We start from the raw sequence: 16,774 nt of genomic DNA on the forward strand, positions 1-16,774 counted from the left end.
TTACTTTCTTATTATTTACTAATTTATATGAATTTTTCATAACAAGGAAACAGAACATCCTAGTGTTTTGAGGAGGTGAATGAGCTTCCAGTTTCTGGAACACTTGACTGAGACCAGCACTTATGGTGTAATTATTGATAACTTATTGTGAGTCTCCAGGATGAGGAGCAAGTCCAGTTCTTACATTACAGGAATAGTATGTTCCCATTTCCTTGCTGTTCTGGTACTGTATGAATGTAGGAGCCATAGGGGATGGGCAGATCATGTGTGCAAAAATGTACAAGCATATTAGAGGGAGCAAGGGGAATAGCTTTAGTGCAGTTCTTCTTAAGTAATTCCATTATCAGACTGGCATAGGATACAGTCATTCAGAGCAGCAAACATGACACTAATGTGAGAATTTGGCATGTATAGGTACTCAAGATATGTTCAGTGTGATTTAACCCAATAACCAGTGGCTATTGCAAATGGAGTGAGAATAAAGATGGATGAGGGGATCTGATGGAGACCAGGGGAGGGTTCAGTCACCCAGAATTCTTTGCTGGGTCTTTTGCTTCTGAAGAAGGTAGCAAACGGAGCTGAACCAAACTGCAGTGAGGAAGAATATTCTCTATGCAAATGATAGAAGACAGATGCTTGACAAGATATGGGGCAGGGATCTTTCTGAAGAACAGCACTGCGAGGGCCAAAACCTGGAACCTTGGGAAGGGAAGTTTCATGTTATCAGAATGACTAAGACTTTGAAAAAAATAAAATTTTTGACTACACAATTGCTTTTTGCATGTTGTATTTGAATCAGACAGAGATAAAGCTGTTATATTGTCACGTAAGAAGTTAATTCGTATGAAGATATTTTTGCTATAGGAGTTTTACATGCATTTGTAGGTCTTCCTGTAATATGCGACAATACATCCCCCTCTTCAAATGATAAATCACTTCCACAAAGATTATATCAAATTCTAATTCAATGTTTTCAAGTGATATCATTGCTTGGAGAGCCAATATCTTTCTCAGAAGAACAGATATTTGATAAAAGTTACAAAATGATAAAAGAAGGCTGGTGTTCCATTTTTAAATAGATAGGAGTAGTATTCAGAAGATACAGACTTAGCAATAAGTGTTCTACTCACCACAAAGTCCTCAAGCCTTGAAATAACATATTTGATTTTTTCTATAAATCAGCTTACTCTCAGATTTTTTAAGCAATTTAAAAGCAGCTGGACAATGTTTATGCCAAGACAAAAACAATGTTGTGCTAAAATTCTAAGAGATTATTTGAAACCCATAGGACAAAAACCCTGGACATGCACTACCTATGAGATGTATACAATAAATGGTTTTCAGAAAATTGTATTTGTTACCTTAAGTATTTCTTCCCTTTGTTGAGGTCTTTGGGTTTCTGATTCATCCAGGATTATTTCTGTCCGATACATCCAAGTTGTGATATTAGCAACATTCTGATCAAAAGTCTCCATGTGTTTCTGATATGCCTGCAGGTAGATAAAAGGAAATATGACACGTTATTAAGACATCAGTGGCAGAGACAAAAAGGAAAGTGCATGATTATAAAAAAGTTGCTAATATTGGCTGGGTTCAAAGAACTGTAAAACTAGTTCCATGAACCCAATACAGCCTTAGACCTTCAAACAGTAGCCCTAAATGATTTGGGGCAAGCTAAGAGGAAATGCAAAAGCAACTGCTGATAATGGTATGGGAAGGAACTATTTTAAAAATGCTTTTGGTGTGCATAAAGTACTTAAAGCAATTTTTACTATTCCAGTCATTAAACAAAGCTTTCTCTCATAAAAGAAACAATCCTTCTAGATCTTTGCAAAATGCGTGTTGTATCTGTCTATCTAAATTATGCTAACACACTGGGAACCAAAATGGAAGTGGCACGGTAAGACAGAGTTCCTACTTTTGTAGACACCTCCCATCAAAAGTATTGATGGGGTTAAAGTATTGGTGGGGTTAAAGTAGGGTTATACCACCACCACCCCAAAACTGGGGGTGGTTGACACCTGTGCATGCATACTGCAGTCATGCTGCCAGCAACCACTGATAACCAGGAAGAGTTAGCAGGCACTAGTCCTTAGCTGTCTGGAGCGGGAAGTAAAGCTGAAGGGAATCAAGCTGACTATCACTTGCTTTACTGCACACCGTAGTGGTTGTCAGGGGGGAATCTGGACTCACCTTAAACTCTGAGATTAATCCCCCCCTCCACAGGTCTTTCAAGTTGCATGGGGAATGGACTTTGATGGACTACGTATTTGTATGAAAAGCAGTCTCGAAGGACACGATGCCTTTGAAGCCAATTCCCTTCCCCTCCACTTGTGAAACTTTTTCAGGAATCCCCACTTGTCTAAATGGAGTTTCTGATTTGTTCATTCAAAGGTGTAGGAGTGGCTCATTTAGAAATTACTTTCAACTTTAATCTATGTTTGTAGTATAACTAATGCTGCTGTTTCTCTGAAAGTTTTGGAATTACCCTAAGAGCAAATGGCCCACAGGGCTTTTAAGAGAATACAGCCCCCTCCCCCACCATTTATGTATTTTACTCTTGTGATAAAAACTGACACAAATATATAGCCAGAACACCATACTTGTAAAAACTAAGTTTACATTCTAACTGAAGACATCCAGTGTACGTAATATATAGGCTTTATTGTGTTTACAAACAATGCATGAGAAACACACATTTTGGAATCAAGGCAGAACATTTATCCAGACTTTTATCTTTGCCTATAATGTAATTGTTATTACATTTGAAACAGAATGATAGAGCTATAAGAATCAAACAGCTGTTGTACAGTAGATGGAGCATACGCTAAATGAAGATAGCCATATTACTGGATTGCCATTATTGTGACAGCAGCAATTTCTATATATTTCATTGTTGTATTATTGAACTGACATAATTACAACCTTCTCCCAACTTGCTCTCCCATTTTATTCAGCTCTGCTTTTCTGTTGGAATTTTGCCTCTATGTTTACAAATTGGGTTAAGAAAGATCCATGGGGATTGTTAGGACTAACCCAGGTACAACTGTGGGCCCTACTAATTGGGAGCCAGGGTCAGATTCAGAATCAGACCAGGATGATGTAGATTCTCACACAGTCATGGGAAGCTCAAGGCCACTGATCGACTACTCATCTTTATTATAGATCGAAGGTGAGCAGAACTCTTTTTCTGCCACAGCTGCCAAATAAGACTTTTTGTCAGCACTTTGATTTACTACCTGGGAATGTGGGAACTGAGCAAGGGGGAGAATCTAAAGGGGAGGATGTTTCTAGGATATCTTCCCAGAGGTGAAGTCAACTTGAGGGTAGAACAGCAACATGCTCTTTGATGTTCTGCTCACTTAAGGGCTAGAAATCCCTGTTGGGAGAGGTTGTCAGAAGATGGGCTCTGACAGCTTCTCCCTTTGTATTTAAACTGATGTAACTGCCAGGGTGCATTTGCTGAGATCAACGTCTTTACTGTTCAGAATATTTCCTCACCAGAATGCACTAAATCTGTGATCTTGTTTGTGTGACTTCATAATGTAAGATTCTACTGAGTGATTTGTTGCTAGGATTAAGACTCTGAATGACTGCTAACCTTGAAACTGTTTCTTTACCCAAGCAGTGCGCCAATAGCTTTCATAGAAACTATTTGCTTTGTTCTGCCGTAAACCTCTAGAAAGTTGATTGTGTAATTTGATCTACCACAATAAAGATTTTCATTGTAAACACAGATTGATGTTGGCTCGGCTGAAGATGCCAAGAAACTGAGCCCTGTCAGGGATTTGGTCAGTGATAAGTCTAAGAAAGTTGACATTCCAAATAGCCAATCAAATTATTGGCTTACTTGTAGCTCATGAAAAAACAATGCATGAAGCTGTAGTGATGGACACATTGAGGTGGTGTTTTTTTTAATTTAAATAGTGTATATATTTGAAGGCTCAACCAACTGAACATTAATGTAACCTAATAGATTGTCACGTATACTTTTATAAGAGCTAATATAGTGCAGTGATTGTGATGTAGGACATGAATGAGGAAGTAGGGAAGTTTAAATTCCAGCACAGCCATTAATTTACTGAGTAGTTTTATGAAAGGTCCTGTCCCTCTAGACCTTCTGGGCATGATAATGTCCTGCTTGCACTAATGAATTGCTGGAACAATTCCCCTATGAGGGAATGTCTGAGGCTTTTTAGTTTAGAAAAAAGGGCAAGTAAAAGAGGACATGATGCAGGTTTATAAAATTCTGCATGAGGTAAATAAAATGGCTATGGAGTCGTTTTTTCCAATCTCTCATAATATTAGAACCCCATGGTGGTAGAATTAAGGCAGATAAACAAAGTACTTCTTCATACAGTACATAGTTAAACTATGGGATTTTACAACAAGAGTAGCAATTGTCACCAACATATATGGTTTTAAAGGAGGTGTAGACAAATTCATGGAGAATAAGGCTATCAATAGCTACTAGTCATAATGGCTACGTATTAATTCTAGTATCAGAGGCAGTATGTCTCTCTATGCTAGTTTCTGAGAACAACAGTGGAAGAGAGCTAATGCCCTCTTGAATTCTGCATAGGCATTTATTTGGTTGGTAGCAATTGGAAACATTCTGAGGTTCCCCCCACCCTTGATTCCCCCCCCCCTCGGGGTCTGGGTGGGCACAGGTGCTGGATTACCAGTTAAATTTGAAAAAAACCACTTCTCTACTTGTGTCAATGGGCAACTCTCCTGGAATTCCATTCCTGCGAACATAGTAAAGATGTTCTTAATGTGAACCAGGACATGACTTATCCAGACAACAAGCAACTCATTCTACCCTCCTTCTCTCTCTCTCTCCCTCCCTGCTTTCCAGTCACTACATACCATTCCTTATCCCACCTGGTTATCAATTTGTTTCCTTTCAGTCTCCCAACATTCCATGCCATTCAGTTCTAATGGAGTTAGTTAACCCTCCCACCGCACCCGTGTTTTTTGCCAAAGGTGATTATTGTTGCTGTAGTTGTTTGGATCATCTACAAACTCTGAGGTTATCAGCATCTGCCTGATGGGTGGAGTGGCTTTGGCTACATAAGCACAAACACAGGAAGAGTTAAGTTGGTATTTGAAGGAATTGTAATATTAGAAAAACACTGTATGTTGCACGCTCTATCAGTGAAAGGAAACTGAAGTGTACAGTGCTGCTCCCTGACTTTTCACTGATTAGAAAACTGGGGAGTAAGTAACAATATGTAATTCTTACCAGCAACAAATTAAACCATTCCTCAGCACGTGAAGTTACTGCTATCCAGTTACTACTCAGAAGGCTGAGTTTATCATTCACCAAGCTTTCCTTTCCTTTAAGTACCATCTTCAGTCCCTCTCCCAAATCAGTGATGTTCTTCAGCTGAAGCTGACGTTTCTCAATCTCCAGCTGTGTTGCCTATGGAAAACATTTGCAGGATGATTGGTAAGGGAGAAGAGTTTGCAAGATTCTGCAATCCTTATATTGTATCATAACGTTGTCACAGTAGACAGTAGAAAGATCTAGTATATTTCAACACAATGAATTGAAAGAGAGAGAAATCTGTATGTCTTTCATATAATTTATCTCTTATAGCATAATTAGTTACTTTTGATCACTAAATCTAACCAAAGGACAAATAATCAAAATTTCATGCATTTAGTAATCACTTTTACACTGCTTTGATTTAAAAACTTTGAAAAATTATATCCGCATTTTAAGAGATCCCACATCATCTGATATCTTAAGGTATAGTGAAAAAGTTTGCTTCAGATTCATGTCTTTGAAAGAATGATTTTTAAAAAATTAGAACACAAATTTGCCAGATTTCCCCTTATTTGACTGAAAACTAAGGATGCTGATTTTTTAAAATACAAAGTTATAGCGTTGCCTTGTTCCTCCTACAGGCCTGGCCATTTAGCATGGTGATAGGAAGTGTACTCTGTACATGTTCAATACAGAGTCACTGTCCTATCTCTTCATACATAATTTCAAATCTCATGTTGTTGTTTTTTGTCACTTAGCTGTCACAGCAAGATAAAAAACACTAAAATTGGTTACCGTGGTTTACAAATAGGGTGTATGTGGCCATGATGAGGTTCTGAGTTGACAACATAGTTTCCAAGATTAATATGGGGTTCCCTGGAAGCCTCTGCAACCCTTCTTGGAAAGGGCAGATGAGGTAGACAAATACACATAAACCCAATGGATCTCAACACTGAACAACTTTCAGCCAGCCAAGACACCAGTCTAATCCTAAACTCTTTACAGGATTATTGTGAGGATACAATTGGTTAATATGCCATGCTGATTTCCTTGGGTAGAATACACATTTGATAAATAAAATGCTGCACTGCACTGAATTGCAGGCTATATTTTAGTTACTATCACACACACACGCACACAGATAGAGATATATGCACACAAATAAACAAATAAATACATATACTGGTCACAGTCCAAAAGCGTTTATAATACTGGTTCCATGCACACCCAAGATTATTTCTCTAGCAACACCCCCTGCTGAATTTCCATGAAGTTATTTACACTAAAAATAGATTTCGGTTTGGCAGAAGGAGCTGTTACAGAAATAAAAAAAAAGGAAGACAGATAAACCCTAATGAGTATTTGCTATTTCCTATGCTGCATCTCAGTATAAATGTACTTAGTGTACTCTGCACGTTTTTAGCTGAATTCCATATATGCTTCTGAAAGTACTGATAGAATTTTCAAGTTCATACATTCTGGCTTTTAGAGGCTCTGCCCCGCCCACGTGTCAACATGGTCCATGAGCACAAGCCCGATCCCTGCCCATCCGGAATGGCTTGCGGGCAGGGGCGCTTTTTGCGAGGGGGAAAAGGAGCCGCAAGCAAGAGCATGTATGTATGCATGGCACGCGTTCAGCATTGTGCAGGGGTGGAGCCAAGGCTATAAAAGGCTCGCTCTTGGCTTCTTCATTTTCCGGTCCCACCCTCCCTCCCTCCCTATCAACTAGTATGGGTATAGCCAGTCACCTTCTTTGAAGGGGGGTCTGAGTAGGAATTTTCCTCATCATTTACTAATGTTCAGGTTTTCGCCTACTCCAAACTGGATTTAATCATAAAATGGTGGATAAATAGGTCAATTGGTGAGTGGCAGGTTTGTGCGGGAATTTTGGGAATTGAGAATAGGGATGGTGAGCACTCTGGCACCTTTATGGTGGTTGGCAATCCAAAGGTCCTTCTCCTCGGGGTCTCTGCAGTATTCGTGTCAGGATATGGTTTGCCTTTGGGGACCTTCTTGTCTCATCTACTCAGCTGTGCAGCCCTGGGTTGGGATGACGCAGGTCGGTCTCACCAAACACTCAAGTGTAGTTGAGGTAAGGGGCCAGGTCACCCGACCCCTGTGTTCAACTGAGTGGCTGACCCTGATTCCCACATGTTCACGCACAGATCTCGGGAGGGGTGAATTTCCTTATTTAAATAAAGAGGCCCTAGTTTATACCAAAGCTCTGGTGTCTGTATTTTATTTCTATGGCTTCCTTCTCCACTCACAATGCATGGGCGATGTCTTTCCTCCACTCTGTCCCACCCGCAAAAGCCACACACCCCCACTGCTCAAGCCATTCTGGCTTGGCGGGAAGCGGGCTTCTCAAATGAATAGGATGACATCTTTAATCATGGTAACCCTTTAAAAAAATGAATCCTGTCCTAGTAACAGAAAAAAAAAGAATACAATTAAGGGACTAGATGTCTCATTTATATAAAGAAGTACCACCAGCTACTGAATTAAGTAGTGTTTGTGCTTTCTGCAAGCATACTGGAAATTTGATTAAAACGAAGCCAAGGATAAAATTGTAATTGTATCAGTCATTACAGCTGCTTTCAAAATTTCAAAATATTGAAATAGAACACAAGGTTTCACACTGTTTAATGGTATATATGATGATTGTGTAATTATTTTCTTGAAATTTCAATATTGTCTTTCAATGTGGCATCGAAAGATGAGATTTTAATTTCTATATTTTATTAATCTCATGGGGAAGTATCCAATGCTGCCACTGATCCAATGACATCTAGTACAACAGGAGGATTCTGCTGGTGAGTGCAACTAAAAAATACCTTTAATTACCAACTTACAGATACTATCACTTACAGAATGGGACAGATCAGCAAAGCTCACAGAAGGGAGAATTTAGAACAAATCGCTTAATGTCAGCCAGTTGTTCCCTATCTTACCAAGGGATCCCAAGAGAGTAGAAGGAAATTGGCAAGGGAAGGAGGTGACAGCATGAGAACAGGGTGGCATGTGTAGCAATGCATTGTGCCAGGTGGTTTAAGGAGGCACCAAGCTTTCCTAGGTGAGATATAAACTCCTTCCCAAAACTCATTAGCCTAGCTATTATTATTTTTTACAGTTTAGGCCAGGGTTTGTTGAGCTGACCTTCCATTCCCCCACCTGAGCTGAACTCCATATAATTCTGCCTTATGTCATAGCACAGCCTCTAGTTTTCACAGACATGCTGGTTTCATGGGGTAATTTCCTTAGCAATCTGAAGCACCTTGTGGTCCAAAGTACGATTATCCAGCTAAGCCTACAAGTTCAGGAAAGCTAATTTTTCATTTGGACTTTACAAGGCCTATTTTGACAAACTTTGAGGGCTTCTGGTTTACCTTATAAAACTGAATTGGCTTTGTTAACTTGGACTGTAAGCAATCCATTTGTTGTTGCTAGTTTTCTGCTTTAATCATGAAATTATCAGTTCTGCTCATGAAAATGCATGTAAGTGAATGGGCCTTTGCTAGGCTAGCAGGGACATTATAGTAGGTTAGCACATTTCGTGTGTGTGTGTGAAATTGTAATTATATTTCCTTTCCTTCTTGATTTTCTTAGTGAAATAGGTATTGCCTTTTTGTTGTGAAGGTAAGAAATAACAAACACATTCTACTGCATAGCTGCTCTAATCAGCAAACTTCACACACTAATTATATAACTTCTGGAGCACTGAAGTCAGTGTTTAATCATTAATGAGATTCAATTAGAGGCAGGCGTGTCTATTTAAGTTGCAGCTGTGGTATACATTGCCAATAATTCAATATACAAAAGCTAGCTTTTCTGCATATACAAATGTGCAGAGGATTGCATCTGTAGTGTAGCAGAAATATAATTCATGATTAGCAAAGAATTATTTCGATTTCTTTGGAGAAAACATATTGGGTGATTGTCAAGCTTATTCTAGGCTATTCTAACTACATAAATATACAATCCATTCCTTTAAAATCTGACACATTGTCTGAAACAGTAAATGCAATTACAGCAATAATGAAAGATGTACAGGCTGGTGTGCTATATAGAGTTCAGCACAAAACAAAGGAACTAGTGAAAACTGAAAGCTATTACAATTTTTTTTAAATGATAAAAAAATAGATTTACTGACACTTCTCACTGTCATTTCTGAAAAGTACATATTCAAAATAGGGCTTAGGGTTCAGATGTAACTCTAATCAAAAATGGAAGTGAAACTTCCAACCTTCTTGTCACAGTCATACTGGAGGAAGAGAGAAGAACCCAAAGGTCCCCAAACCTCATTCTTTTACAATAGTAGTTCACTGTTTGTTTACCCCATTCTTCAGCCAAAAAGTGCTCCCAAAGCAACCTATAAAGAGTAATAATAAGGGGATTGTTTATTGCTTATTATTAGTTGCTTATTATTGTTACTTCTGAACACAGCCAATGTCTTGCTTTCATTTCTATGGAAGGACAGCTAACAATGAAGCATAAACTTATAGATATTCAAAGGTATTCCAGAAGGATAAATTAAAAAAAAAGACAGACTGAGAAAGAGAAAAATAAGCAGCTCCTATTATTAGATAACATCTTTAGAATATTCTTTTGTCAACAGAAACATATGTATCCCATAACATCTACCAGTTTGCTCTGGAGGGTTGTGACACTTAATATGCATTTTAGCTTGCACAAGACACAGCACTCCAAGACTGAAGTTTCTAAGCACAATATATGCCATATTTACAGCAACAGTTACCTCAGCTTAATTTCTTAATGCTGCTGTCCAATTCGCTCCAAAATGAGGCTTATTTCAGTGCTAGAGACAGAGCTCAAAAAGACAGGATTGTGCAAAATTGTATCCCTCTAACAACTAGGCAGATTTACCTGTATTGTGACATCATTGCCTCATGCATTTCCCTGCACTCACTCCACATCTTTGGCAGTTGCTGGCAGAGGCAGGGAAACAGCATGGACAAGTCCATCTAAATTGTATAGGGAGAGTGTGAGAACTACACCTGTTTTAGCAGCCAGACCCTGTCAAGCATTGTCTGGACCCATTTCAATCAGGATTTCAAGCTGGGATATGGGACTGAGACTGGTTTGGTCGCCTTAGTAGATGACCCACGCTGGGATTTGGATTGCGGGGAGCATGACCCTATTAATTCTCTAGGACCACTCAGCACCATTTCTGGATCGTCTAGCTGGTCTGGGCCTTATGGACACTGTTCTGCAATGATTCCAGTTCTTTCTGTCAGGCCGTGTCCAGAAGGTGGTGCTGAAAGACTCCTGTTAGATTCCATGGCCTTTGTCATATTGTGTCCTACAGGGGTCTATCTTTTTCCACATGTTGTTTTATATCTACATGAAACTGATGCAATAGGTAATTTGGAGTAGGGTGCCACCAATATACTGATGATATCTATCTCTATTGCTCTTTGTCACCTAATACCAAGGGAACAGTTTAAATCCATGAACATTGCCTGGGTTCAATAATGCCTCAGGGACTGGGATTCAACATGTTCGGGAAAGGGTTGTTCTCCCGCTGAAGGACCAGGTCCACAGCTTGGGAGTGCTCCTTGATCCTACATTGTCCCTGAACTTTCAGGTGGCAACGATGGCACACCTAGTGTAATTGCACATTTACACTAGGTGTGCCAGCTGAAACCTGTCCTGAATCAGTCTAACTTGACAACAGTTATTTACGCTTTTGTTGCATTGTGTTTAGACACTTGCAATCTGATCTATGTATCAAGAAGCTTCAGCTGGTGCAAAATGTGGCAGCTAGGCTGATCACTAATACACAGTATTGCTATCATATTACACCTGTCTTGAAAGAGCTGTACTGTACTGGTTGCCAATTGCTTTCTGGGTTCAGTTCAAAGTGTTGGTCTTAACCTTTAAAGCCCTAAATGGCTTAGGGCCTGGCTATCTAAGGAGCCACCTGTCTCACTAAGAATATGCTCAAGTATTAAAATCTGCAGGAAATTCCCTTTTGAGGGCACCAATCATTGAGCATGCTTGGAAGACCTTTCTCCTGTGTTGCCCCCAAACTATGGAATGTGCTCCCTTCAAGAATTACAACCCACTTTCTTGGCCTTTAGAAAATGTGTAAAGGTGTGCCTTTTCAATTTATCCTCTTAAAACGTGCTGGGGTGTTTTGTTTTTTGTTTTTACTGTTTTTAATGTTGCAGGATTGTATTGTTTTAAACTGTTGTACATTGCCTTGATTGCTTTTTAGCAGATAAGGCATTATATAAATGCTAATAATAAATAAATATGCATCACACCTAGTACCAGTCTGAAGATGGGAAAACATGACCAAGAACCACATAGTAGCTGCTTAAAAGCTTTTAACTTTCATTAACTTTCTTTTAATGTGGACAATAATATAAATAGGAGCAGAAATGAATCTTAAGAAGTGAAACCAAATATTAAAGAGAAAGTGGGAAAGGGCTGCCCCCTTGGCCTCTTCCTGGCTTCTGGTGACCAATCATTGGCCACCATCCACATGGAATGCCCCCTGGTTCAACCACGGAGCGAGGTCACATGGCAGAAGAGCCATAGTGACTTTGCCCCAAAGGAAAAAATCAGGGTAAGTCCCCAACTTTTAAAAAGTGCAGCTTCACGGAAAAGCCCCATGGTGGCTGCATATAACTGACACAGTGTATAGACAGCTCTGTGTTCATGATGACCCACTTTTTTTTTTAAGTAGGTTGTTGTGATGTGCGAACCTGGCCAGTGCTTGGCATTTTTTATTGATACAACAACAATGAGGTACTTTAGACAATGAGACTAGAATAAGTCCTCCATTTAAGCTTGAAGAAAATAGCAAACTGTGAAGGTCAAGATAAGGACATCTCTCAATAAATAATATGAAAGGCTATGGAGGAGGATTTGTTTTGAAATATTCCTCTGCTCACAGCACCCTAAGCCTGGCAAGAAGTTAAAAGTGTGGTATCGCTTCTGAAACCATCCTGCTGTCCAACTTAAGATTAATGTAATAAATTTTGGGCTCCAACTTTTCTTGTTACAGTATATTTCCAGTATATATCACTTCCCATTAAACACTATTGATAGTAAAAGACACTACGGAAACTATTTATAGTTTAAATTATATGTTGTATACAACTTTGGGATACAAAGTCTTGTTGTGACAGTGAGATAACTCCAAGAAAACATATGTGAGTTTACAATGGAGGAAAATATATATTATTACCTTGCTCCAGGCAACTTCAGCATCTAAATTGATAGGCATTCCTTCTACAGCTGATCTCTTTGTCAGTTCTGAATCTGTCACTGCCAACCATTCTGTCAGAGCATTCATTTCCTTTCTCAGTTTCCGAGATAATTTCAAACATTTCTCTAGTTCTTGCTTTTTTTCAGTCACCTGCAGAGGAAAGGAGGGGGGTGAATTAAGAGTCCAAGCCCCTAAATGTTCCACCAATCAAAGCGTTTCTGTGACTCATGACAATCACCTTGGCTGTAATTTTTCTTACCCATTCTTGGTCAAAAGGTTCCACTATCAGTGCCCCATAATTGTAGAGGCTATCTACCTTACACTTGAGATCTACACTTCCCAGAACTAGGCCTCACACTTAGAGCTCTAGTTACAGTGTGGTGTAGTGGCTAAGGAGTCGGGAGATCCGGGTTCTAGTTCACACTTGGCCATGGAAACCCACTGGGTGACTTTGGGCCAGTCACAAACACTCAGCCCAACCTACCTCACAGGGTTGTTGTTATGAGGATAAAATGGAGAGGAGGAGGAGGATGTACACCACCTTGGGTTCATTGGAGGAAAAAAAGGTGGAATATAAATGCAATATATTTAAATATGCTGCTGTTATGTTTCTATGCCCTTTTAATGCTGAACTTTTGAATATATTAATTCAATTGACGTTGCAGTTTTCTTTTATTCAGTTCAACATATGACTGCTATCTCTCTTAGTTATCTTGTAGCAGGCATCCAGAATTATAAATCAGAGCTGAATGGAAGCAATTATAGCAGCACCTCTTGGAACATAGAGCCCTGTAAGTTTAATGAAAATTAGCAATTTATTTGTTATTCAGTTGCTACTTCAATGTTATGGTAGCACCTGCATTTTCATTTAGTTTAACTTCAAATGACATTGTATCTTCTTAAGAGAATGGCTTGGATCCATTTTCATTCCATTCAAAGAAGGAAAGTTCCGCTCATGGAAGGGCTCCTTCATGTGCACAACTCTACTTGTGTGAATGAAAGTAGAGTGAAAAAATTAAGATCCAAGTCAATGACTATACAGTAGCCAAATCATAAACAATAGCTTTGAAAGGTTTAATAATACTTGTAGCATTTGCATAATTTGAAACAGATATTGAAAAGATATTGGTTTGTAGCCATCGGTGTTATTCCAGTAGTACAAATGCTATTGCACTAGCAGAAATCACGTTCTGATGCCAAGGGGAGAATCCAACTGAAGTCTACTACTTACACAACTACTGGGTCAAACGGATGTGCAACCGTTTGCAGATCTTAGGTTTACAAAGTGGTCGGCTAGTGCTTGCACAACAAGAAAAAGCAGTGGAGCTCTGCTAATGCAGCAATATCTTTCGCTAATGTTATACTAGATTTAGGGCACTGAAAGGCAATGAATCTGGAATTTCTTGCAGATTTCCACATGCTATACATTTCTGAAAATGTTAATTTGCAAATACCCAGTTTGGATTTTTAGAGATTTGCTGCTGAAAGCTCAGCCATTACAACTTAATTGGCAGGTTCAGAGAAACAGATTCAAAATACATTTTCTATTTCAGAATAATGCAGAGACAATAGCTATTTCAGAAGCAATATATGATGATGATGCTTGTGGTGGTGCTTGTGATCGTGATCATGATGATGATGGTGGTGATGAATAAACAATCACCTTCCCTTTATCCTCACTAGCTTGTTGCCATCACACTAGAATTTTTTTACATCAGGATTGGCCAAGCACAACATCCACTACACAGCTTTATTATTTTAAATGTAGTTTATCTAAAAGCTTTCACTATGTGTTTAGCTACCACAGCTTATTCCCTCAATTCTTTTCTATATGCAGATACAGATACTGCAAAAATATGTTTTCCATTAAAACTCTTGATAATCTAACTTCACCATTTAAACAATTTTCTTAATTGTTAAAAAGCAGTTTGTGTACTACTAACAGCTCAGCTCCATGCATGTGATTATTCAGAAGTATGTTTACCATCTGCATTGAAACCCATGGTCAAGATAAGTGTGTTTGGTTCCTTTGGTTTTGGGGTAAAAAGTTTTAATATTAATGTTTATTTCTATAATTCTAATTGTTGAATTAGGTAAAAGTGTGATACTTTATTGAATTTATAAAAAAGGATAATAAACATAGATGCAGTTTTAACTTTACATTGTTTTGCTCCTTTCTCTATTTATATGAGGAAAGTATTAAAATAATTCTAAGGAAGGTTGTATGCAATCAAAGGCTAATGTCATTCTTTTCTCTTCATTTTTAATTTAAATGTTATAAAAGAAATATAGGAAATACTGCCATCTTAAGGTCTTTCTTTTTTACACAGTTGGTCTGCATATCATTTCTCAATACAATCTCTTAATACTTAAAGCAACTATTCCACAAGAAAGAGGGTGCACCACAGGCAGAACAGGACTTAGAACATCCTGCTCCACCCCCTTTTGTACTCTGCTTTGCCACCAGCCTTTATTCTCTCTCATTCTGGGGCCATGTGCAAAGCTCATCATCTCACCCACCAGCAAGCTGGGGGCAAGATAAGTTGACACATTACATTACATTACATGGCGCTCTACATGGTTGCCATCCATGCCTTTTCCAAAACAAAATTAGTCTAGAGCAGTGAGCAACTTGTGGTCCTTCAAATGTGTTGGCTTACAATTTCCATCATCCCTCACCTTTGGCCATGTTGGCTAGAGCTGAAGGGAATCAGAGACCAAACATATGAAGGGTCAAAAGTTGCCCATCCCTGGTCTAGAATCAGGTTGTGGAAGGGCTCATAGTTAAAAAGACTGTTTTCCTCTCCAGTAATTTATCAAGTCAAAATGATCCTCCTAAACATGCCTTTCGGCGGAAAGATACAAAATCCTCACGTCTTCCCTGTATCATTTTCCCACAGTTGAAAAAGCAGTTGGGTGAGGTGATTTTGAGCTGAAAGCCAATCTGAGGGGAAAAGATTAAGTAGCTTACATCTGCTCACCCTTTGCCTTTCTGACTTGCAGCCAGCAGAGACTAATTAGTTTTTAGGGTTTTTTTTAAATGAGAAAACAAAACTCAGAGATTCATGTTGCATATAGTTTGAGCACCACTGTGATAACTTTGTTGGAAGTGATTGGAGATGTGAAGGCTTGGGGAAAAAACATATTGGAAAAATGGGATGAATTTTTTAAAGTTTCTTTTTGGGGATTCCTGACTTTGTCCCCTCCCCACTCTTTTTACCCAAGCTTTCTCATATCTAGAAGTGATGTCAACTTGTAATGTTGTTGCTGAAGTCAGTGAGTAGGGAGAAGCATCAATGGTGATATTAATGAATTCCATACAGCTGAAAATATTAAAGTCCCACTGTCTGCTGTAGCCGTAGTGGATTGAGTGCTCTGGACATGGGGTCAGGGAGCCTTGTTTTCAAATCTCTGCTCTGCTATAAGGCTCACCATATGGTCTTGAGCAAGTCACTGTCTTACAGCCTAGCCTGCTACACAATATTACTGTGAGAAGAATATGGGACTGCATTCCTTGGAGGAAACATATGAAACACATGTAATTGGAAGGATAGATGTACGTAACAGAGGTTCTAAGAAAGCTCTTTAAGGGCATTCTGACAGCCTATGTCGCTTTCTAAATTTATATTTTCATGCATGCTGAGCCACCATAATTAAGAATCTGTAGAAATTATTGCTTATAATGCATAGTAGCGTAACAAAACAGGGAATTACAAGTACAGCAGAAATCCACCATAGGTTATGTCATCTGTGTGGTATCCACCACAGGTCAGATTGAGGCATTCTACTCATCTGGTAATGCCTTCCATAGGCACATCTGCAAGAAGGTTTATAGGACTGGTTATCAGCCTGCAAGCAAGACTTATCAACTCTGCAAAATGATAATGAGCAACTGATGGGGTGCTCATTACAACTTAATTGGCAAGGCTTTCTGACTAGCCTTGTTACCTTGCTCCAGTGATCATCTGAAGCACATTCCGCCCCCATACTGTAGAGGATTGAGCCAGGAACCAGGGCTTATACAGGCTTCATTATCATTTGCTGAATTATTATTCCTTTTTTTCTTCCAAAGATCAGATCAAAGCTCTTTCTGAACTTTGGAGAATTCTCATAAAAAGTCCATACTTTACCTGAGATTCTCTAAAAAAAGTTTTAAAAAAAAAAGCCTGAGCCCATTCCACATGGTGAGTTTCTTTCATCACTGTTATCTCCTTCCAGGTGACTTCTCATTCCTTAAAATTGCTTGCTAATAAAACTATACTTCT

The 16,774-nt window shown here is 38.9% G+C and overlaps 1 protein-coding gene across 4 annotated transcripts in view; it reads right to left on the bottom strand.

Annotated features, from left to right (window-relative positions):
- The window catches only part of DMD (dystrophin), a 1,279,927-nt gene that overhangs the window by 684,268 nt on the left and 578,885 nt on the right, over positions 1–16,774 (bottom strand). For all 4 annotated transcript variants that reach the window (XM_063126497.1, XM_063126496.1, XM_063126495.1 and 1 more), the window contains exons 34-36: positions 12,489–12,659; positions 5,246–5,425; positions 1,362–1,490 (exon numbers count right to left, since the gene is read on the bottom strand). In XM_063126497.1, coding sequence (XP_062982567.1) covers positions 1,362–1,490; positions 5,246–5,425; positions 12,489–12,659 — 480 coding nt within the window. The remainder of the gene's footprint in view (positions 1–1,361; positions 1,491–5,245; positions 5,426–12,488; positions 12,660–16,774) is intronic.

Source organism: Elgaria multicarinata, chromosome 5 (assembly GCF_023053635.1).
Source record: "Elgaria multicarinata webbii isolate HBS135686 ecotype San Diego chromosome 5, rElgMul1.1.pri, whole genome shotgun sequence".
Classification (NCBI taxonomy): domain Eukaryota; kingdom Metazoa; phylum Chordata; class Lepidosauria; order Squamata; family Anguidae; genus Elgaria; species Elgaria multicarinata.